The 22979-nt window shown below is 41.6% G+C and overlaps 1 protein-coding gene across 1 annotated transcript in view; it reads left to right on the forward strand.

The window, feature by feature from the left end:
* The first annotated feature begins 954 nt into the window (after nucleotides 1-954).
* RAB38 (RAB38, member RAS oncogene family) overlaps nucleotides 955-22979 on the forward strand; it is a 63739-nt gene continuing 41714 nt past the window's right edge. Inside the window, exons 1-2 of the mRNA XM_012801780.1 lie at nucleotides 955-1231; nucleotides 21792-22072. Of these exons, the coding sequence (XP_012657234.1) occupies nucleotides 1030-1231; nucleotides 21792-22072 (483 nt within the window). The 5' untranslated portion in view covers nucleotides 955-1029. The remainder of the gene's footprint in view (nucleotides 1232-21791; nucleotides 22073-22979) is intronic.

A 22979-nucleotide genomic window follows, 5' to 3' on the forward strand; every position in this document is an offset into this window, starting at 1 on the left:
ATATATATTAGCCAAATGAATGAGTGAATGAAAAAAATATCTTTGACAGTTGAAAAGACCTAGGTTTATATTTGACATTTTTTCTTACTAGCTGGGTATGTTATTTAAATATGCCTGGCTATCTTGCTTAAAATATCTAGGCCTTGGCTTCCTCATTTGTAAAATGGGAAGAATAATGGAACGTATTATTAAGAATGCTGGGATGATTAAATGACCAATGTACAAAAACTCTGGCACATAGCAAGGGTTCAGCAAATGTTTGGTATCATTCTTACTTATAATCATCTGACTAGTTGCTTAAACTGTCTTTCAGAGCAGCTCAGAGCTTTGAGGATAAGAGAGAAGGCTCATGGTCTTGAATGCCCTTAGTTTTTTCAGCCCCGCCATCCTCTTTGTTAGACCATTCCAGTTGAATGGCTGTGAAAGCCCTCACCTCTCACACCTGCAGGCTGCTGAGAGGTCCGCGTTACCATTTCTTTTAACAAGTTGGGGGTGTTCTAATGATTTGCAGGGGTTACTCAACTCAGGACCTGGCCAAGCAGGACCCAAGCAGCGCCTCCTGATCGCATATTCTCTCTCTACAGTGTAGGGTGGTGGCAAGGACCCTCTAACATTCGTTCGGGCTGACCTTTCACTGACACCTCCCACACAGAAATTTTTGACACGCAATTTTCTTGCACACACAACATGGAAAATGTAATCCACACTTCATACGTTTGTGGCCAGAAGCACAGGCTGGAAAAAGCTCTTTGGAAACTCTAAAGCTCTGTACAAGTAAGTGCTGCGACAGGCAGTAACACAGGAGCCCCTCAGCTTCCAGCCCCGGGAGCCCTAGGTCTCCGCCCTCACGGAGACCGCGGAGTAGGGAAGAGGGTCAACCCCCAGGGGAGGAGTTCCGCCCTGGGCCCCTGTCCCGCCCCGCCGCCGCCTCTCCCTGCGCCCTAGCCAGCGCGCCCCGGGTCTCTTCCCTGCGCCCAGCCCAGACTGCGCTTCCCAGGTCGGGCACCGCACGGCCGGCCGGCAGCCAGGATGCAGGCCCCGCACAGGGAGCATCTGTACAAGCTGTTAGTGATCGGCGACCTGGGCGTGGGTAAAACCAGCATCATCAAGCGCTACGTGCACCAGAACTTCTCCTCGCACTACCGGGCCACCATCGGCGTGGACTTCGCACTCAAGGTGCTCCACTGGGATCCGGAGACGGTAGTGCGTCTGCAGCTCTGGGACATCGCAGGTGAGCGCCCGGGTGGGGGCAGCAAGGGCAGTCCCAGGGCAGCGGCTTGCGGCCACGCGTGAGATCCACATCACTAGGTTGCGAGGCAAGAGACTTTTCCGGGTGGGCTGCAAACTTGGTTTCAAAGAAAAAAAAGTTTCACACTCTAGCGAAAACTTCATGTTCATTCCCTGGCGTTTGGGGGCTGATGCTTTAGCTCGCTCTGGTACCTTCCCCTGAGATCTCTCTGCCTCAACCAGGCCTCCCCCGGGAATCAGAGGAAGCATTCTGTTCTCCACTCCAACCGGTTTTCTGGGCGCCGGCAGTCCTGCCAGTGACGCAGCCGAGAGTGTCACGCACACCCTAAGTGCTGGAGCTGACCGAGGGGAAGCCCCTAGCCGGGTTAACCTAGAGAAACCGTTCCTGTTTTCACTACCTTCCTTTCTGCCCTTCCGTCCAGGGAGTTTGAGGGTTTGAGGATTTTTGCTTTGAGGCAGCCTATCTTTCTTTATGTGTCTATATCAGGGGTAACGTATCTGTCTCTTCTCTTTCTTTCTCTCATTCATACGTCTGTCAGGGACAAAGTCAGTCTATCTCTCTCCCTCTCCCTCTCCCTCCCCCCCTCTCTCTTTGTCCCCCTCTTCTCCCACCCAAAGGAGGGTGTGGGTTGCTTCTACGTTTTAAAGCCACTTTGTGTAAGACCCCATGATAGCCATAAGATTTGTTGATTTGGCCCTAAAGTTGTCACTGAGAGCTCTGGAAAATGAGAAGTGTTTATTTACAATGTTTGCAAACAGAATTTAACTCTGAGAGTTTTTGCCAGATGTTAGGTCCAGGCAAAAGTGAGGGTGCAAAGTGTCTAGTCCAGAGTGAATCCTTGGACTGAGGCTGTTTGCAGCCTGAGTGTGTCCAACCCCTCATTATAAATTTTGGCTGGGCCACTAACTAGTCTATTCAGTGGCTTTGGATAAGTCTCTTCAGCCTAACCGTATCCCTGTTAAGTGAAAAAGTCTTGGACAAGGAAGTCTCAGCACCCTTCCTGCTCAGAAGTTTTAAGGTCCTCTGGATTCTCCATGGACCACTTTAAACAGTCTTACTTCATCTTTTATGGTCTGTGGCACCAAGAACCTATCTTATAAGTGCTCGACCCACACTAGCCACTTCTTTTTTGAAAAATGAGTTCATTTAAGCTGGTGCATTTGATTGGAAACATTTTATCATGGCTTGAAGCCAGAATAAATGTGGAAAATTTTTGAAAGGGCGTTTCTGGTCTTGAGGACTCTACCACCTCTTCAATCATGCCCTGCCAGGTCTTATGCTGATACTTATGGCATGTGGGAAGATCCACGCATTTGGAATCATCTTTAGCAGCTCTAGTAGCACAGGGGTTATTGAGACCAGAAGATTTTATCAGCCACCGTTTGATTGGGCTTTTCATCTAAAAAAGTTTTCTGTGAGTCTGTGTACTTAGTTGGGGTATGTTTTAGTGGCTGCATAAAAGTCTCTAGGACTCAGATTTAGAAACGGCTTACTGTTTAAAGGGGATACAGCTGTCATTGGGACTTTTATGTCCAATCTAAGTAACAGTGTGACATCAGGTATGTTATATGTCTGTGGGCCTCTGTTTCTTCCCTTCAACAGGGGAGATGGAGGGGGATAATAATTAATAGCTCAAATTCTGGAGTTGAATTGCCCCTGTCTGAATTCCTGTTTCACTCCAAGTGTAGTAGGCACTCAGATAAATTCTCTTATCCCTTGTTTTAGTTTCCTTATCTACAAACAGAGAGAATGTGCTTTCTTCCTATACATGGGAGATGAAAACAAACAATGCTAGCTAAAGGCAATTGCACTACCATCTAGGCCCTAGATTCTAAGAGATCTGCAGGAATTATTATTACACTAGCTGCTGTTTTTTTTGAGACTGTAGAAATGCTAGGTGAGAAGGATGTGATGTACACATCCTGAATAAGTCCTAACAAATTGTGATTCCTCTAATTACTCGTGTATTTTTCCTCCAAATACTTGCCACCATTATCAGCTTTACCCATTTTACCCATTTTACAACTATTTTACAACATTTTAACCCCCAGTCTCGGAAATGCTTCCTGAGCCATGATTCTGGACTGAGGTTGCCGTGGAGACCGTAGTCACAGAAGTCTGTGCAAATGAGAAATCTGAAGAGTCATGGGAGAGTCATTTCTGCCGATTCAGTGGTGGAGTTCTTCAGCATCTCAGCGGTGGAGCTTCTTTCTCCCAGAGCTTTAATGCTCAGTGAAAACCTGCCTTTAGCAGCCTCCAGCTTAAAGGCCCCATGAGCTGTTAGGGGTTGGAGAGCACGCACAGCACATTGGGCAGAATCTGGGCCAATGTGGGAAAGAACAGTCGGAGCATGTACGATTAGGCTGCAATGGGGTCCCTATGGGTTATGAGTTGATAAGAAATCCAGCCTCAGCTGCCCACCCAGACTCAGGTCAACTAAGTTATTGTCCTTTCCAGTCACAGCCGGTCTGTCCACAGATAAGAAGGCTCCTCTCTTGCCTTCTGCTCAACTCCAGGGTACATCTGGAAAGCTCTAGTGAAGGTTTGTGGGCCTACCTTTGAGAGGGTTGGGGGCACAGATGAGACAGAGAGGACTGGACTTGCCTTGTCTTCGTAGGATATGAGATACACCTGCTATGGAGGGAATCTCTGCTCAGCTGGACTTTTGATATTCATTCAGTTTAATGCCAAGTAGGACTCTTATTTGTCCAGCAAATTCTCATCATGTATCTTTCAGAGGCAAATAGTTGGTCAATATGATCCTGAAAGACTCCAGAAATATCTTTAATGACTTGTAAAACAGGCCTTGAAACAAGGTGATGTCTCACAGAGGACACAGTTGCCCTGGATCCCAGGGATTTCCCCCCTAGAGGAGCAGCTGGATTAGCTCTGTTTTCAAAAGTTCTTCATAGAGTCAGTGAAATTAAGTAACACTTCCCAGGGCCACCCAGCTAATAGCTGAAGAGCCAGATTTGACCTGGTTCCGCCTAACCCAGAGTCCAGCCAAGCACTTTGTACCCACTGGCCGGTGAGTGCCTGGCACACAGTAAGCCCACAGGGATTATGCATTCTTTCCCTTTAAAGGCCCAGTTTCATTAGAAGTTGGGGATATTCTTACCTTTTCCTTCCTGTTTCTAACTTTTCTTAGATATTAGTACCACTGGGCATATAGTGGAAGGAAATGAATAAAAATCTATTCCTGACATTCTGATTCATGGGCATGATGTGAATTTATAGAATCTTTCTTTCTTTTTATAGATTAATTAGGAAAAAAGAAAACAAAAAATGTTCACACTTGGGACTCCCCTCTCTTCCTACTCTTGTCTAGATCTGGATACTATAAATGTTCCATTCACACTTTCAAGGAGAGCTGTACAGTTTTTTTCTAGGACTCCTGATGTGCTTTGGAACTTAGTTGCAGGCACTGGGACAGTGATTATAATAGTAGCTAACATTTCTTAAGCATTTATTCTTATAATTGTCCAGGTATATTTTATGTTGAATTTCTAAGAAATAGCAGGTTAGGTGTTAGTGCTGGAATTTAAAATTTGCCCATGAAATACATCACTCCTGTTTTTAACTGCTTTGTTCTGTTTCCCTCAATTTAAAAAAGGCCCTCCAGACGTAGTCTAAATATACTCTAAATAATACATATTATAAAAATATAAATCCTGGACATTGGGCACGCCATGAAATCTTACTGGATCTTACTTGTCTCGTCTGTAAGAGTGATTATCTTATTTCCCTGTGATATCTCTTATGTTATCTCTCACAGTTTCTGTCAGCAAAATGTTACATTATTATTCTGCCTGGGGAATAGGTAGCACATGGTAGTTTATTCCAACTTTCTTCCTCACTATCTTGGTAATTGTGCAAGTTGTTTTGCTTCTGTGCCTTGGTTTTCTGCCTGTAAATTTGGTATAGTAATACCTGCATTTTTGGAATTGTTATAAGAATTAAATGAGTTAATTCAGGCACAGCTCTGCCTGAAACATAATAAATGCTAAAGAATCACTAGCTCTATTCTTTTGTAATCATTATTACAAACTTTTTTCACTTACATTTTCCTACTTAATCTTCCCATCCTTGCTGAGGGTATAGACTAAGCCGAAGATGTTGAACCCACTTTATATTAGAGAAGTTCAAGAATCAGAGAGCGTATAGTCATCAGAAAACCTGACTCTAGATTTAAAAACTATAGTAGAAAATAAATTAGTAGAACAATTTGTTTAGAGAGTACTTTTTCACTACGTAGAAGTTTAACTATAAAGCTCGACTAAATAACAAGGGTTTCTAACTATTTCCATGCAGGACACATCTACACTAACTCTCCCCACCTAGCCATGTGACAGGGAAACACAGGAACACATTAACTGTCCCAGAGGCACGGGTAAGAGCAAAGGCAGCTGGGCGCACAGTCAGGGGTCTTCACGCCAGGTCTTCATGCTCATTTGTGTCCCAGTCATATGTTGGGCAGAGTTTGTAAAGTGTTTTCAGGTTGTGAAATTCAACTGAAGCAAGGGTTTGGACTTGACTCTCCCTCCAGTACTTAATTCTAAAAGACTGAAATTCTCCAGGGAGTTTAATAGGAAGGGTATTAAATGTCAAGGTATGTAGAAAGAGCTAAATTTGGCAACCATGTGTCAAGCAAAAAAAAAAAGTCTAGGCCACTCTCTGCTGGGCAGTTTATTGCATTGTTTCTAGGCTGGCTAATTATAGATTTTCAAAATGCCATGTGAAATCATCTGTCATGTGCATACAGGTAAATAATGTGCATATGGGGCAAAACTGGCGAGAGAGGTGAGGGATGTGTGGGGGAGACACTGCGCTTCTTGCAGAAGGACAATAGAGTCAAATTTGTCACAGACACGTGGGCAGTACCCTGTAGGACTTGTCCCGTCATCTGAGTTTTAGAGGACCAGTTAGAAGCAAGTGGCAGTTTGAGAAAAGTCACCCGAGAGAGGGAGGAAATGGGAAGGAACGATGCTGTCCGTGCTGTTGGTTTCTTCTGCATGTGTGAACATCAAGTGGCTGGCATGTGACAGGCACTGTGCTAGGTGACGGGATGAATAAGACTGGATTCATGACCTCAGTTTAGTGCGGTCATGACACACAAAAGGAAATCACTGTCACAGTGAGTAAAGAGTCTTGGTAGAGGTAACTTCAAAATACTCCTGGGGTGCAGAGAAGATCCCCCAACACCACATCCTTCTACTCTCTGAGGCTGAAGCTGAGAAGGCTGGACAAAGCCTCGGAGCCGCTGTGATATTTCCTGTGCTCTCACCTGCCCGATTATTGTCTATGAGTGACTTCAAGGCTGCACAACTTGAATCGGGATTTTTCTCCTCTGACTCTCTTTAGATCTGTCTCCTTCCCTTCAGGATCTCACACACTCCTAGGGCCTTAAACCCTTTGCTGAAGACTCCAGAACTGTGCCCATGACCTCATGAGCTTCAGACTGCACAATGCCATCTTCCTGCAGAGCATCCTTTACGATCCTTTACGAAATCTCACATGCAAGATCAATATGGCCCTAGCAAAATTTTCATTAAAAACAGAATTGTTTTTATTTCTATTAACAAAGTAATAGGTGCTCAATGTAGCACAACCAGAAAATGCAAAAGAAAAATAACAAGACAGAAGGAACGAAAACATTCTCAAGTGCCCCATTTAATGATAGGCTGCTATTTATAAGTCTAAGCGAGGCATTTTCCCTCAGTCACTAGACTTCCTAATTGGTGTTAGCAATGCTACCTTTCCCCTAGTCACTTAGAATTGAAACCCCTGCCATCTTTCTCCTTCTCTGACCCTTCCATGCCATTAGTCCCCAAGTCAGAAGGTGAGCTTGCCTCCCCCTACTTCCCTAGACCAGGGACAGCACTGTCCTGTCATCATAGCCTCTTGACCACCACTAATGTCCTCCTCCTTTAATTCTCATATGCACTAAAGCCAAGTTTGTCTCCCCAGGACATCGTGTGATGGCGTCCCATTGCCTGTGGCTTATATATGCTGTGATGAGTACAATGAAGGGACAGGGATAAGTTGTTAGGGGGCTGATACTAGAAAGAGAATGGATCCAAGTCACAGAGCTCCTGAGGGAGGACTTTGTAGAGTCCTCTAGAGGAAGAAGTACCTGGAGCACTCTGGGCTGGGGAGGTCAATGGGAAACCTGGGTCTGCTTCACTGTAGTCTCCTTGTGAGCCACAGAGAAACGCCCATTAAGGACTGAAGTGCTACTTAATTTGCTTTTATTATATTTTATTATTTATTTATTTATATTGAGACACAGAGTATCATTAGAATAGTGTGGTGTCACAGCTCACAGCAACCTCATACTCTTGGACTCAAGCAATCTGATCCTCTTGCCTCAGCCTCCTGAGTCCAAGAGACTACAAGAGTCCACCACAACACCCGACTATATTTAGAGATAAGGATCTTGCTCTGGCTCAGGCTGGTCTCAAACTCTTGAGCTCAAGAGATCCACCGCCTCGGCCTCCCACAGTGCTAGGACTACAGGTGTGAGCCACTGCACCTGACCTATTGCATTTTATTTTAAAAGCATTTTTTCTTTTTTTTTTTTTTGAGACAAGAGTCTCACTCTGCTGCCCAGGCTAGAGTGCAATGGTGTCAGCCTAGCTCCTAGGCTCAAGCCATCCTTCTTGTCTCAACCTCCCAAGTATCTGGGACCATAGGCACCTGCCACAATTCTCAGCTAGTTTTTCTATTTTTAGTAGAAATGGGGTCTCCCTCTTGCTTATGCTGGTTCTTGAACTCCTGAGCTCAAGCAATCTTCCCACCTTACCCTCCCAGAGTGCTAGGGTTACAGGAGTGAGCCACCATGCTCAGCCTTAAAATCATTTTAAAAACTTGAACATTTGAGAGGTGTGGGATCTTGTCTGGGAAAACTTACTTATTTACTTAATAAGGAGGGGGATTTAGGGGTGATTAAAATGGATCCATCTTTGCTCTTATGGACCCTTAGAGTCTGGTGGGGCATAAATATATTTCAAAATTATTATCATTTAATCACTGTTTTGATAAATGTTCTGAAGAGGAAGTGCCAAGTGCTAAAAGCAAGTCAGCAAGGGTACCAGACCCAGCCATAACTGGGAGATGAGAATTCAGTGAGGACTTCTGGTACTCTGAACTCGTCAGAGATTACAATGCGTGAGGAAGGCGGGGGTGAGAGGGAAGCAGCAGGCAAGTTAGGAAGGATAGACGTGAGAAACTGGCGTTGGAATAGTGGAGATTAAAGTTCCTTATCCTTATCAGTTTATTGAAGCAATATTTACAATTTAAGCCCTGTAACAATTCTGACAAATAGATCGTCTGGTTTTCTGGGTGAGGAGTCTGGGCCACACATAAGTAGAACATGGGACCCGGTACATATTTGTTGGTCAGTAAAAGTGGTTTGGTGCTAAGCAGTCCCTGGGGTTGATACTGGAGTCATTGTCACGTGTAACAATTTCTAGAATAGATGTCTCAAGTTCTGCTTAGAACCCTTTCTCTCCTTCTTCTGGTGAATCTTTCCAAGGAAGCCTTCAGCGCTTTCAAACCATTAAGAACCTTTTTTATTTTATTTTTTTGTTGTTGTCTTTCGTTCTGGGATGGACATTCCCAGAGGGATATGGTGGCTCTGTTGCCCCTGGGGCGGGAATGTAGTTTATTCTAGTGAAGGAAGATCCTTATCTTCTAGGTGAGGGTACCAGAGTGTTCTCCTTCAACTCGGCCAGGTCAAGTCTCAGACTCTAGCCTGAGGTTCCAAATTATTGAGTTTTACTGTTTTTGTTTTTTTCCCAGCTGCTCAGGAATTTGGGTTAAATGATCTTAAAGTCCTTTTTGATAATGACTCAGGTTTTAACATCCATCATTCTCACCTCCCTTTGGTAGCCCACTTCAGGCATTAATAAAATCCTATCTTTTTTACTTTTCTACCTTGCAAAGTAACTATCTCATCCCTCTTTTCAATAGCCCTGTCATCCCCACGACTCATCTGAGCTAGCCTAGCGGCCTCTGCGCCCTGCCCTTCTCCGTCTCTCCGACGGCTGCTCCGCCCAGCCGTCTCCAATCCCCACTGTTAATACTCCTCAGCACAGTGGCTTTCTCCTGTTTGGTACCCTTCAGTGAATCGGCATCACGTTCAGAATTAAAGGCTCACTTTTTATCGTGAAATTCAAAGCTTTCCATGATCAGGCCCTGTTATTCATTTGAGTCTCATCCCTCACACCTGTGATTCTTGACCATTCCAGACGTCTTACTGCGGCCCCAATTGACCTCCCCTCTCCTCCTGCGTTAGCTCACACAGTTGCCTCTGGCTCAAAGCACTTTCCTTCTATTTGCTGCTTCTTATGGGTCCTGCATTACTCTCTTCTTCTCTGGAAAGGCTCACCTACTCGTCACCTTCTCTAGAAAGTCTCTGTTGACTCCATGTGACTATGGGAGACACTTTTCTCTGCTCCCATAGTATTCCATGCTTACCCCTGATTAGAAATCCTCTCCTACAGGATTGGAATGTCTTTTCCCTCCCAGCTATATCTCTAGGTCCTAACATGGTAACAGACATGTTGTAGTAGGTGTTTAAGTTTTTCAGTCAACTATTATATCATTGCCTTAATTCTAAGACATATCATTGATCTAAAATTTTTTCCATAAAATAAAAGGTATTAAAAAATAAAAGGTATTTACCCAATTGTATTTGTGGTTAGAAGACTTTATAATTTTACAGACATTAAAAAAATGCATACATTTAGAATCAAGAGAGTTGGTAACTGTGTTTCTTAAGGAAGCATTCTATTTTTTTACACTATAAAAACTTATGTCCTTAAATGCCATTCTTGAAAGCTATGCTTCTTCATTTGACACAGTTTTCCTAATTCGGAGTGACACGTCCTTCATTTGGAGGTCACATGCAATTACTTTCCCAGGCCCAGACAGCTTGTTAATGGCAGAACTAGAACCAGAACAGGGAATTCCCTGGCTTATTACTGATAAGGTTGGAAGCATTAAAAACTTATTTTTTGACACTATTTTCATGGCATCTTGAGCGCTGGGGTGGGAGGGATAATCAGATTGGCGCAATGCCTCATTCACTGCCGTGGTCACTGCCTCTGTGCCTCTGCTTCTGCCCTTCCCTTTGTTTCCTCGTATCCAAATCCTACCGGAGGTCTAAGGCCCACCTGAAAGAGCAACTCATCTACGAAGGCTTCCCGGACTCTCCCCAGTCAGTGCTAGTTTCTTCCTCTCTTGCCTCTCACATAACTTTTCCTTCCCTCCCTTGATGTTCTTTTCCTATGAAGCTTTCGATTAGAGTTATTTTGTAACTATCCAGATATCCTTCATGATTTTTAGTGGACTCTGCCATAGGTTACATGTTCCATAATTTAATGAAATGGTTGTAAAGTCAGCAAAGAAGTAGAGAAGGAGAAAATGCCAAGAAGGAGGATGAACCAAGCAAGGACAGGCTTTTGGAAATTAGAGGTGAAGAATTTAAGAAAAGGATAATCAATCAAATGTCTTTTTCTTTTTGCTGAGTCTCTACTTTTTTGTAGTTTGTATTATTCAGGTGCATTATTTAACCTTTGTTCCTCACCATTTAAATTTGGGTTTAACTGTTAATTATTTTACTGGCCTTGCATCAAACTGCCCTCTCAAGGAGAGCAATAACAAACTTAGTTTCTTGGGTGCCTCTTCAATCGAATGCAGACAAAGGAAATACATATAGTGTGAGGAAGCAGATAAATTTCAATGTCACCTATAGAATGAAGTTTAAAAAAGTTGATTTAAATTTGTAATTTGAATTATTCATTGGGAGGATTGTTTTCCTTTATAACACAGTGTGCTATTAATAGCCATCACTTATTAAATATCAGGCATAGTGCTATGCATTTATATGCATTATTTAATTTACTGCTCACTGTACGCTTATCTGGTAGACACTTTTATTAACCCTACTGTAAAGATGATGGAACTATATTAGGCTATAAAACAGACAAATTAACAATAATAACACATATATCTTTTCCAAAGCCTCAAAGTCAGCTGGGGTAGTGCTGGGACATCCACCAAGGTTTGTCCAGCTACAAATCCTATTTTCTAACCACCCCATTCTACTATTTCCTAATGCATGGTAAACAATGCCATAGTTTTCACATCTCATGGATTATTTAAACTGTATTTCGAACATGCACATTATAAACTCTAAAGTAGCAATTTCTTAATTTTAGAATCTATACCCTTTGGATAGATCTAAAAATTGAATAAAGCTTGGCACCATAGCTCAAGTGGCTAAGGCACCAGCCGCATACACCAGAGCTGGTGGGTCAAATCCAGCCCGGGCCTGCCAAGCAACAATTACAATTACAACCAAAAAAAGCTGGACATTGTGGCAGGCGTCTATAGGCTCAGCTACTTGGTAGACTGAGGCAAGAGAATCACTTAAGCCTGGGAGTTAGAGGTTGTTGTGAGCTGTGATGCCATGGAACTCTACCCAGGGTGACATCTTGAGGCTCTATCTCAAAAATAAATAAATAAATAAAAATTGAATAAGCTGTATTCTTTGCACACATCATTGCTGATTATAGTTGGTTTGGTTTGGTAAAAACATCTTTGTGTACTATTTTTATGCAGCAGAACCACAGTTCCTGAGGGACACAAGTCTGTAGTTTAAGAATTAAAGCTAAGAATAACTGTGATTCTTGTTGGTATCAGAGTTAAAATTAAGATGCATCTCATGACAGTGGGATCTGTAAGCATGTACTATGTGGGGGCTGTGTGTGTAGATGTGTTTTAAATGAAAATAAAATAATAGCTTAGATTCTAGAGGCTATAGCACAAGTTCTCAAACTTCCTCTATTTACCGTCCCTATATCCTCAGTCTCAAGGTAAGTTTTTCTTCATGCCTCTAGGCCAAAAGAAAAACTGAACAATTCTGTTAAGTAGTTAGCACCAAACAACTTAATAAGTATCATGATTTAACAACTTAACAGAATAGAAGTAAGTAAAAAGTAGAGCCCATCCATTAAAAGAAAATTATTTTCATTCTGTTTTTAGTAACCACAACTTACTGTAGGCACGTGTGTGCCTTTGGCCATGGAAAATCTCAAATATTTGGACCAGAGGCGGACACCAACACCCTCACTTCCTGTTTCACACTGATTTTCACATGATTTTTGCTTTTCATCATAGAACTTTCAAAGACCTAGTTTTAAAAACATAGAATGACATTAAAAGGAACACAGCATTGCAACTCTGAACTCCCGCCAGCCACTTGTTCCTGAGGTGTTTGACTGATCTTGAGTACCACCATGTTTGCCTTGAAATCACAAAAGTCCTTTTGCACCCCTGTGAGTTCCCTGTGGTTCCCCAGATCACCTTGGAACATATTTTTGGATTTACAGCTTTAGAGGAATCTGGACATTCCTTAAGAGTGAAATGTTTAGGCTATAGGATCTCTGGCAAGTTATTTATAAAAGTATCTTTTAAAGGCTACTTAGAGGTGTTGTCTCAAATGCTGAGTAATTTAAAGATAACATTTGAGCTTACATTTCAGTGGAGGCATTTTTTAGGTTGTTTATTTAATCACAAATATGAGATAATGATCCTTCTATATTAATTCATGCCAACCTCTCATCTGTGACTTGGTTCCATTTCCTCTCTTTCTCCATGGTCAGGCCTTACCTTGCTATGTAATCTTTATTTCTCGATCTGAGTTATTTCATTTAAGTTTGTAGTATTGGACCCCATTCTAAAAAAATTCTGATGAAATATCCAATGGGCTACTGTACCAGCTTTCATTTTTACATACACACTGCCTTAAATTTAAATATAGATTCAGAATTTAATGAGAATTATTTGAAGTTTATGTTGAAGGTAGGTCACTATCAACCATCTACCTTTCCTTCCATAAGGATGTTATTTATGAATATCTACAACCCCAAGATTTACTTTTTATGCCATCTTATTCTCTTATAGACTTTGGCTTAATTCAATATGCTTCATCTGGCTTTATCTTCTTGTTGAATGGAGGCAAAAATTGCTTATTAGAGTTGACAACCAGCAGTCAGGTGAAATGTGAGCCCTTGTTTATGGGGAAACTAAAGACCGACATTTCCATAAGAGCTTGGGTGGTTCTGAATTGCAGACAGATGTTTTTCAGAGTGGAGCTTGGGAATGAGCAGTTCAGAAGGCATAGAAAGTAAACAAGTTGGACCAAATATTTTGTTTTATTCAGCTTACTCCTTCCTCTGCTGGGGTTCCCTCCTGCAAATAAGAAATCAATACTAAATGTTACTTCATTATGTAAGGGCTACTTGTATTACCGGTTCCATTTCATTCTGAAAGTTCATTGGAGGCATAGACTGAGATTCTCTGAGAATGTGTATGCTGCTGAGAAATAGGGCACAGTAATACAGTAATTCCACTGTGGACTCGAGGAGTCTACGGTGTAATCTGTGATGAGGCTGTAGAAGTGTGTGGTGCACAGGAGTGGTGCACCCGGGGCCTGATCAGACCACACCAGTGATGCAGTCAGTGCTGTGGAGAAGTGGGAAGAAGTGAGTGTGAGGCCACGCACATGGAAGGTCTCTAAGGAGGGAGAGGTGGGTGTGAGGCCAAGCACACGGAAGGTCTCTAAGGAGGGCACAAACTTGAAGAATGGGTGCGATCTGGTTAGGTGCAGAATAAAGGAGAGTGTATGTTTCAGTGGGAGGAGGTGAGTGAGAGTGAAAGAAAGCAAGACATAAGACTTGGCAGGGCCTGGCAAGTCGTAATTTGAGTGTATGACCTCGAAGATCTCCTAGGAGGCTGGATGGAGAGGTAAATGAGCTTTTTTTCTACTTGACAATTTTTATCTTCTAAGAGCCTCCCTAAAAAGTCTGGTCTTACTTCTAGTCCACCCATGCTATTACTCCCTATTTCCCTAAGAAATAAAACCTTGACTCCCATTCCCCCCCCCCCCACTCCCCCAAACTACGGACAGCCACTGGATGTATTGAAACAAGCAAAAGCATATTAGAGTGTTTGGTACAAAGAAACAAACGTGAGATCCTAGGCAACCATTAAAAAGGGCCTTAATCTTCTTCCTTATAAGGGAGAGCTTAGCTGTGGCTACACAGGAGCATACAGAGTGGTACCATAGACACTGGAGACTCAGCAGCAGGGAGGATGGGGGAGCAAGGGAAGAAAAACTACCTGTCTTGTCTGAAAACCCAGGCATGACCACACTACAATTCATCCATGTACCTAAAAACCACCCATACCCCTAAGTCTATTGAAATAAAAAACTCTTAAAATAAGAGAGATGGATTAATCTCAATTATTTCTTTTAAAATAAAATTATATGTTTTATTGAATTCTAGATTTTTTTTGAGACACAGTTTTATTTTATTGCCCTCAGTAGAGTGCTGTGGTGTCAGAGCTCACAGCAACCGCAAACTCTTTGGCTCAAGCAGTTCTCTTCCCTAAGCATCACAAGTAGCTGGGACCACAGGTGCTTGCCACAACACCCAGCTGTTTTTTTAGAGATGGAGTCTCACTCTTGCTCGGGCTGGTCTTAAACTCCTGAGCTCAGGCAATCCACCTGTGTTGGCCACTCAGAGTGCTAGGATTATAGGCATGAGCCACCACACCTAACCCGAATTCTAGATATTTTGTTAAAAATGTTTTTATAAAATTGATAAAATATATAAAACTTAAATTTAAAGTGGTATTCTGTGGCACATGACAATGCGAAAGGAACAGCGTCCTTGCACTTTTTCTTGAAGATGAGGACTTTGGTATTTGTCAGCTCACATGAACCAGCTCCTGACTATTATTCACATGATGTGTATTTCTACATGTTCTTAATTTTCAAAATATTCCAATATCTGTATAGTTATGAGATGACTCTTGGGGAATAGTTCAGATTACTTTACATTCTGTATGGATCACAGGAAGTTAAAATTCACACCCCCGTTTTTGGCATCTGCCCTGAAAGTTTAATTATGGAAATGAGGGGAATTTGAAGGATGAGTCTGTCAGAGTGTGCAGAAATTAAAGAACAAGTTTAAATCTCCATCCCCGACCTCCCCTGGCACTTCAGACTCCTTTGTACAGCTACCTACTCAATGCAGGGGCCTAGAATCATCTCAAACATGCCACTGCAGAAGCCCCATCAGCCCTCAGCAGACCTGGGCCTTACAGTCTCCATCTCCGCAAATGGCAACTTTGTACCTGCAGTCACTCAGCTCCCAGGACACAGGCTTAAACCATCACCAACTCTACATGCTATCCATCATCTCTGTTCCCAAATACAAACAGAAAACAACTAGTCTTCACCGTCTTCAGCACTACCACTTTGTTCCAAGTCATTAGCCTTGCTGAATAGTGGTAGTAACTTCCTAACTAGTCTCTCCATTTCCCTCCCTGACTCAGGTAAACCCTTTCTCAGTGCAACAGTCCTGGTTATCCATTTACTCCTGTCAGTTCACCTTTCTCATTTACTCACAATCAGTCCTCCTGTGCTTTCCTCTCTCAGACAAAAATAAAGGCAACACCAGTACAATAAATAGCTTGAAACTGTCTACAGTCTGGACCCTGTGATTCCCTGCCTCATCCCACACTACTTGAACCGTTGCTTAGGCCTCCAACCAACCCAGTTTCCTTGTTCTCCAGACACTTGTGAGACACATTTGTGCCCCAGGATCTTTGCACTTGCTTTTCTCTCTGAAACCTCTTCTCCTTGTTATCCATAGGTCTTACTTCTTTACCTCTTTTTAGTCTTTCCTCAAATGATGGCTTCTCAGTGGGATCTTCACTATCCAACCTGTTTAATTCTGCCCCTAGCCCTTGCATGCCCCTTTCTCCTTTTCCTGCTGTATTATTCTCCATAGAACTTTTCACCAGATAACATAATATTAATTATATCTTTATTTCTTGTTTGCTGCATATCTTTTTCCACTAGAAGGTGATCAGTATGAAGGCAAGGATTGTTTTATTTCTATTTGCTAGAAAAGTTCCCGGAACACTATATGTGTGTATGTGTGTGTGTGTGTGTGTGTGTATATATATATATATATTTGTTGTTGTTGTTAAATGATGTACCGATGTTAAATGTTGTTGAGCTGATGTGTGAGAAGTGAGAAGATGAAAGAGTTTCAGAACCACTGCTGGAGTGTCAGATGAGCTCTTAAAAGCTGGAGACAATAGTTCTTGCCAGGATATTAGGTTGACTTTGATCCTAGTATGTGGTTCCCCTGAGCCTGCAAAACTGGCTTATGCTGTTATAATTTCAGTGTGCTTTTGACCTTTGTAGGAATTAGTACAGTTCGATTTTTTTTGTCCAGATCATTATGCAAGTTCCATATTTACTGTGGGTTTTATATTTAGTTCCTGCTTTTCACACTAGAAGTATAAAGTATCCCTAGAAGTATAAAGAATATTTTAGTGACACCTATAGGTCTGCTAATTGTGTTATGACCCCCGAACACACATTATTTGGAAGAATAATTTTATTCCAAGGGATTATTTCTTAAGAAGATGAGAGTAATTATGAAAGCCTGGCATTCTAGCATGAAACTTGTCACAACAGTTATAGACATAACCCCGTGGGAATAAGGTTAATTTTCCCCTCCAGTGATCCTCTGTTGATTATTTACTAGACATGAGCATATAGAGTAAGGACATCAGTGTGCAGTGCTACTCCACAAATTCACGATAATGTGTTTTAGAGGAAGGAGGAACCTTAATTTCAGTTTATCTTCACCATTGTATCTCGAGTTCTCACTGGATCTGAAAGGTAGAAAATAGGCTTTGGGTTTTATAAAATTATGACATGATGGACCTGCGCTCCAGGATTTCCACTGCTGTGGTGGAGTCTGAAGCTTGAATGCAAAACAAGGTAGGTGGTAATGGTGTAGGATGAAGAAGTGCTGGGGGATCGTGAAGAAGACAGTCTGTGGTTCCAGCTGTCAGGGCATGAGAGGCTGCACAAATGTGGCCAGATTTCAGGGCAACTTGAGGGACCCATGGGACGTCATTGAATAGAGTGCAAGTGGAGACAAGAAGGGCATTCAGGCTTTTGAAACAGAGATGCAAAATGTCAAGGAAACCCAGGAAGGATGTGTTTTAGAAAGAAAAAGAACTAGTCTGTTGTGGTTTGGCCATGGAGCACTTTGAAGGAAGTGAGAAGAGAAGAATTTGGAAAAGTGGTTGGAGCCACAAATACCCAGCCTTACGTATCATGTTAACGATGGTGTTTTTTCTTAAGCATGTAAGAGTCATTGACTTACCAAAACAGCAGAGAATAATGGTAAGACTTACCTTTTAAAGGTAGATTTGAATAGAAATACAGGTTTTAAGACTAGGTCATTTGGTAATGTTACTTAGGGAGTTCCTAAACATATAGATTCCTGAGCTGCACACAAAACCATTATTTGAAGAATCTCTGTGTCATGAAGCCTGGGAATGGGTATTCTTTGAATACTTTAGGTAATTTCATATGCTGTCAGAATGACACCTTGTGAAAAACTGTGTTCACTTTTATATTTATAGCCACATTTATATTTGAGGAGAGAGAGCCCAGATGCTGTGGGAGATGTCAGGGGTCCAGGTGAGGAACTGTGAGGGGCTGCACGGAAGCCATGGTGATGTGGGTGGGGAGGAAGGGCAGTTATTTAGGAGCCACTTCTTAAGTAGAAGTATTGGTAGGATGCTGGAGGCCCTGCAGATGGGGGATGAGGAAGGGGTTGGAATGTGATTTGAAGGTATCTCTCTGGGTGACAATGTTGTGGGATCCTGGGAACCCAAACTGGATATCTGCATATTGGGGAGAAGGGTCCCAGAAGCTGTAATTTAGAGTATCTGATCCATTTCTCTTATTTTACCAATAAGGAAGCTGACACTCAAAATGGTGCAGTGACTAATCCAAGGTACGTGATCACAGAGAACATTCCCCCAATCTTTCCAAAATGTCGTTGGCCAACAGGGCTAGTTGGCTAGAAGCAGAGTGGTAAAAGGGTAGACCCAGGTTAATAGGAAACCAGCCCTGCATCTAGTCATTGGTTTTATGCTTGTCTGGAAGATTCACTGCATGGTTGCACCTTCTGAGAGCACCAACATAGTACCCTTCCCATAGTTCCCTTCCCATAGAAGGGAAAATATCATTAAGTTCACATTGTGGTTGTGTGGTGCTTGCGTATATTTTTAACTGAGTCTGTAACACCAAGTGGACCATTTCAGGCTGTTGGGATAGAGGACCAAAGTTTGATTTCATATGAGGCAGGAGAGCTGGAGGGGCCTTAGAGATCAGCCATACCACCTTCATTTTACAAATAAGAAAACTGAGTCTCCAGGAGAAACAGAGAAATGTGTTTGCCTAAGGCTGCTCTGGTAACCCCTGTCTTCTGAACCTTTCAGTCAGTGCCTTTTGACATGAGGTTATCCAAGTTGTCAGTGCAGCCATTGTCCTAACTTTTGTGACTTAGTTGCTTCCTTTGCCACCTAATCCCCATGAAGCTGGAAGCTGCATCACGAGCTGTATCTTTACTGCTATGAGATGTGTATTCAGAAACTAAGGGGAGTGGGGACTTGCGTGGTAAATTGGGTCATTTTCAGGGCAGCCATCCAGGAGGGCACTCCTTAGTTTAGAAGGTCCTCATGGGCAAAAACTGCGTATTTGCAGCACAGAGTTTCGGCCATGTTAGCTATTTCACAGAAGTGCATTGAATGAGTGATCCAGAGCCAAAGTGGTTTTTGAATTGTAGTCTTTTATTAAAAGTAAATTTACCTCTGATGAATTCACCAAGTCTCTCCTCTGACCATAAGTAGGCACTAAGAGTCACATGGTTCTTATTCTTTTAACAAAAAAGAGCCAAGAGGGCTGTCAGCTGACAAAGGAAGGAAATGCTCTGATCTGAATGTGACCCCTTGCTGGAATGCCAAAAACACAAACTTTCCCAGTGGGCCGGACCAGTGACCTCAATATACAAAGGTCTTTTCTTTCAAGAAAGAAGCTGTCTTCTTATTTCTGATCTGACACACACAGACTCACAAGTTCCAACACACATACACACACGCTTTCCATTTGGAATCCCTTTAAAGGTCTAAGGCTACGTATTTGTATGTTGTTTTTTGCATGGTCTTAAAATGACTCTTTGCCTATATTTGAAATGTAAAATCTTTATTCTTCAGGGCTGCCTTACTCTACTGTGAAAAACCTCTGGACAAGCAGATTATTGAATAACCCATGACTTTGCTCTTCATCTGATTAGATCCCCCAAGGAGATCATAAGACACCCTGTAAAAGCCTAGAGGCCTTCAGAGTTCTGAAGGTTCACAGAGGGCTTTCCCCCTATCTTCCTGAAATGCCCTGGCCGCTCTGAGCAGTGTCAAAGAAGATTACTGTTTACATCAGGCATTAAAAAAAAGAAAGAAAGAAAGAAAGAAAGAAAGAAAGAAAGAAAGAAAAGCATGGAAGACTCATTTGGGAAAAATGAAAGTACATCTCTGGGTTATATGTCATATGATGAATATTTTACCCCTTTTTTTCATTGAGTAGATAACTGTGGGAAATTATAAAAAATGCTTCTGTGGTCCAACCCATGTAAGAAACGTTTTAGGATTATCATGTGCTGGCCCAGACAAAATGCCCCTTTTCCATTAGTCTTCCCTTGATTACACAAGTTCACACACTGAGACTAGAAACCTTGGCCTTCATTCAATTTCATTAAGTGCTTAGGGAGTCTTGTCCTCTTACAATACCAATGCTAACACCAATGTGAATGTAAAAATCTACAAAATAATTTGTTAATTTGAGTTAAAACTCACTGTCACAAATCCTTGAGCTCAAATTTAAGTGTAAAGCATTCTTAGAGGTATGTTGGACTGTTTTTTTCTCAGATCCATTCCAGGTTCAGATTTTTACCCTTTCTGAGAAAAGTTGGCTTGTTAAATACACATTAACTTTGCTTTAATTTATATAACTTTATAAGACTCTTAACCTAAATAAATTCCCAAATCAGAATAAAAGGCCTTTGTCTGGACACATATTTCTGGGGTTTTGGGTTTGGAACACACAAGCTCAGTCTTCATTAGCTTCTGTCTTCAGCAACCACTTCTAACTAGAGTTAGAAGTAATAGGATTTTGTTCATTTTTGTAATTCAGCTGAAATTCTTGAAATGTTTTTGTTATAAATTGTGGTCTGGAACTATGATTTTAGAACCTATGGCATATTGTCTTTCATAGTTTTTATCGTGTGGAGAAAGTGAGGAAAACTCAAGGACTGATTTGTCATAAGGTACTTTGCTAGTGGGGCTTTACATAGGTTACATTTCATCCACGTGACAACCTCGTGAGGTATATATCACCATTGTCATTGTGTGATAGGGAAGGCTAACCTTGGAGTCTTTAAGAAACTTGACAATATTTACTTAGAAAATAAAGTGTCAGAGAAAAACTGATTCCAGCTGATTCTAATTCCAAAACTACTCCTCACCCTTTCAAAACAATTTTATTTTTTTTGCTACGTCAAAGGGCTTTCCATAGCTAATAGATTATATGCTACGTAAGGGTAGAGACCATCTAGTTTACTGTTATTTCCTCCACGCATAGTCCAGAGAATGACATCAGTACCATTGGTGTCCAATAAAGATCGGCTTATTGGATGGAGTGGGGTGCTACTTGTACATACACCAGCAGCAGAGCTGGCACAAGTCCACAGTTTAGTAGTGGAGAGTATTCAGTATTGATAAATGATTGTGGGCTTGGATTCAGACAGCCCAGGTTTTCATTCTGATTTCTCAAGCTTACTATCTATATAATTTGGGCATCTTACTTAGACTTTAAAATCTCACTTTAAAATTGTAACAATTGTACCTTCATGATCATTTATATAAATAACATTTCTGATGGTTAGTGTGCAGACAGTGAACTCTCTTATTCCCTTTAATTGGACTATGCCGTAGGTGCCTATCCTTGTTTTCCTCCACACATCCACCCATTTTTAACATACTACATGTCTAGTTGTTTATTATGTTTATTGGTTAGAATCTGTCCTCCCACTAATATGTAATCACCATGATGGCAGGGGTTTTCATCAGCTCCCAAGTGTTTAGAATAGTGCTGCCAAGGAAATGTTCTGCAATGATAGAAATGTTTTATATTGAGTAATTTCATATAGCAGCCACTAGCCATATGTGGTTATTGAACACTTGAAATATAGCTAACAAGTGTGACGGTGTAATTGAATTATAAATTTTATTTAGTTCTTGTCAGTTTAGATCTAAATACCTATGTGCAGCTTGAGTTACTGTATTAGCACAGTTCTACAACATTACCTGGTATGCAGAGTTGTTAAATGTATGGTTATGAAATGACTAAATTCCCTTCTGGATTCAAAGATGAAGAACAAAGCTTCACGATTGTATATTTAGCTTAGTCTTTAAAGATCAGCAATGAAGCACTTTTCTGAATGCCTTGCTCATACTGCAGGCCTCCTGAGGTTCTAACACGAACCAGTTTATAATTATAATAAGTTTTTGGTTTTTACTTTTATTCTTTTGGTGACAGGTCAAGAAAGATTTGGAAACATGACAAGAGTCTATTACCGGGAAGCTATGGGTGCATTTATTGTCTTTGACGTCACCAGGCCAGCCACATTTGAAGCAGTGGCAAAGTGGAAAAATGATTTGGACTCCAAGTTAACGCTCCCTAATGGCAAACCAGTTTCAGTGGTTTTGTTGGCCAACAAATGTGACCAAGGAAAGGATGTCCTCATGAACAATGGCCTCAAGATGGACCAGTTCTGCAAGGAGCACGGCTTTGTGGGATGGTTTGAAACATCAGCCAAGGTAATTGGACATGGAAAGATAAGCTTATTATAGGCAAAATTTAAAAAGAAAATAGCACATAATAATAATGATGATGATGATGATGATGTTTATCCAGTGATTGATAGCTCCCAAACTGCTTTAAGCTCTTTCTCATCTCAAGGCAAGGAGCAGACAAGGCAGAAATTGTTATTCACAGTTTAAGAAGATTGTAGCAAAGGGTGCAAACCAACTTGTCGGCTACTATGACGGTGCTTAATAACTGTGACCATTATGTACCCAGTGTGTTTAATGTGTATTTTCTTGTTGAGTCTCTGCAACAACTCATTCCATTAGGTAGGTATGATTTTAAAGTAAATGAAATAATTATCACTCACATTCATGGTCACCAGCTTACTCATGTAGTAATTAACTTACACCATCCACATTTACTATGAACACCTGTGTGTTGAGAATTGTTCTTTGCTCTAGAAATGACAAGATGACAAGCATAGAGAACTACCACATGGGGAATACTGGACTAGTGGGGCCACCGAGAGTCGGCAGCATGTACGCCCTGCTGAACATGTTGGCTGGTGGAGACGTAGCAGGAGGTGGGGCAGAGGCTGGGCTAGGAGATGAAGATTCCCGTGGCATAGGGTACTGTACTTCCCGTTAGGCCCACGCTACTACCCAATATGTCAAGTACATGGTTTTTGTTCTGTTCTCTTTTGTTTTTGCTTATTTTTTAAAATCTCAGCATCACAGGGAAAAAATAATTTCTATGGCAGAGTTTGAAAATCCAAAAAAAAAGCATAAATAAAATTAAAAAACCCAGCTATTTTGCTGTATTTTCTGATTTTGTTGTGTGCATATAATACATTCTTAGGATCATATTCTGCATGGTTTTATAGCATGATTTTTCTGTTTTTATTTGTGTGTGGAACAC

Source organism: Otolemur garnettii, unplaced genomic scaffold (assembly GCF_000181295.1).
Source record: "Otolemur garnettii isolate 467f Iridium unplaced genomic scaffold, OtoGar3 scaffold00001, whole genome shotgun sequence".
NCBI lineage: Eukaryota > Metazoa > Chordata > Mammalia > Primates > Galagidae > Otolemur > Otolemur garnettii.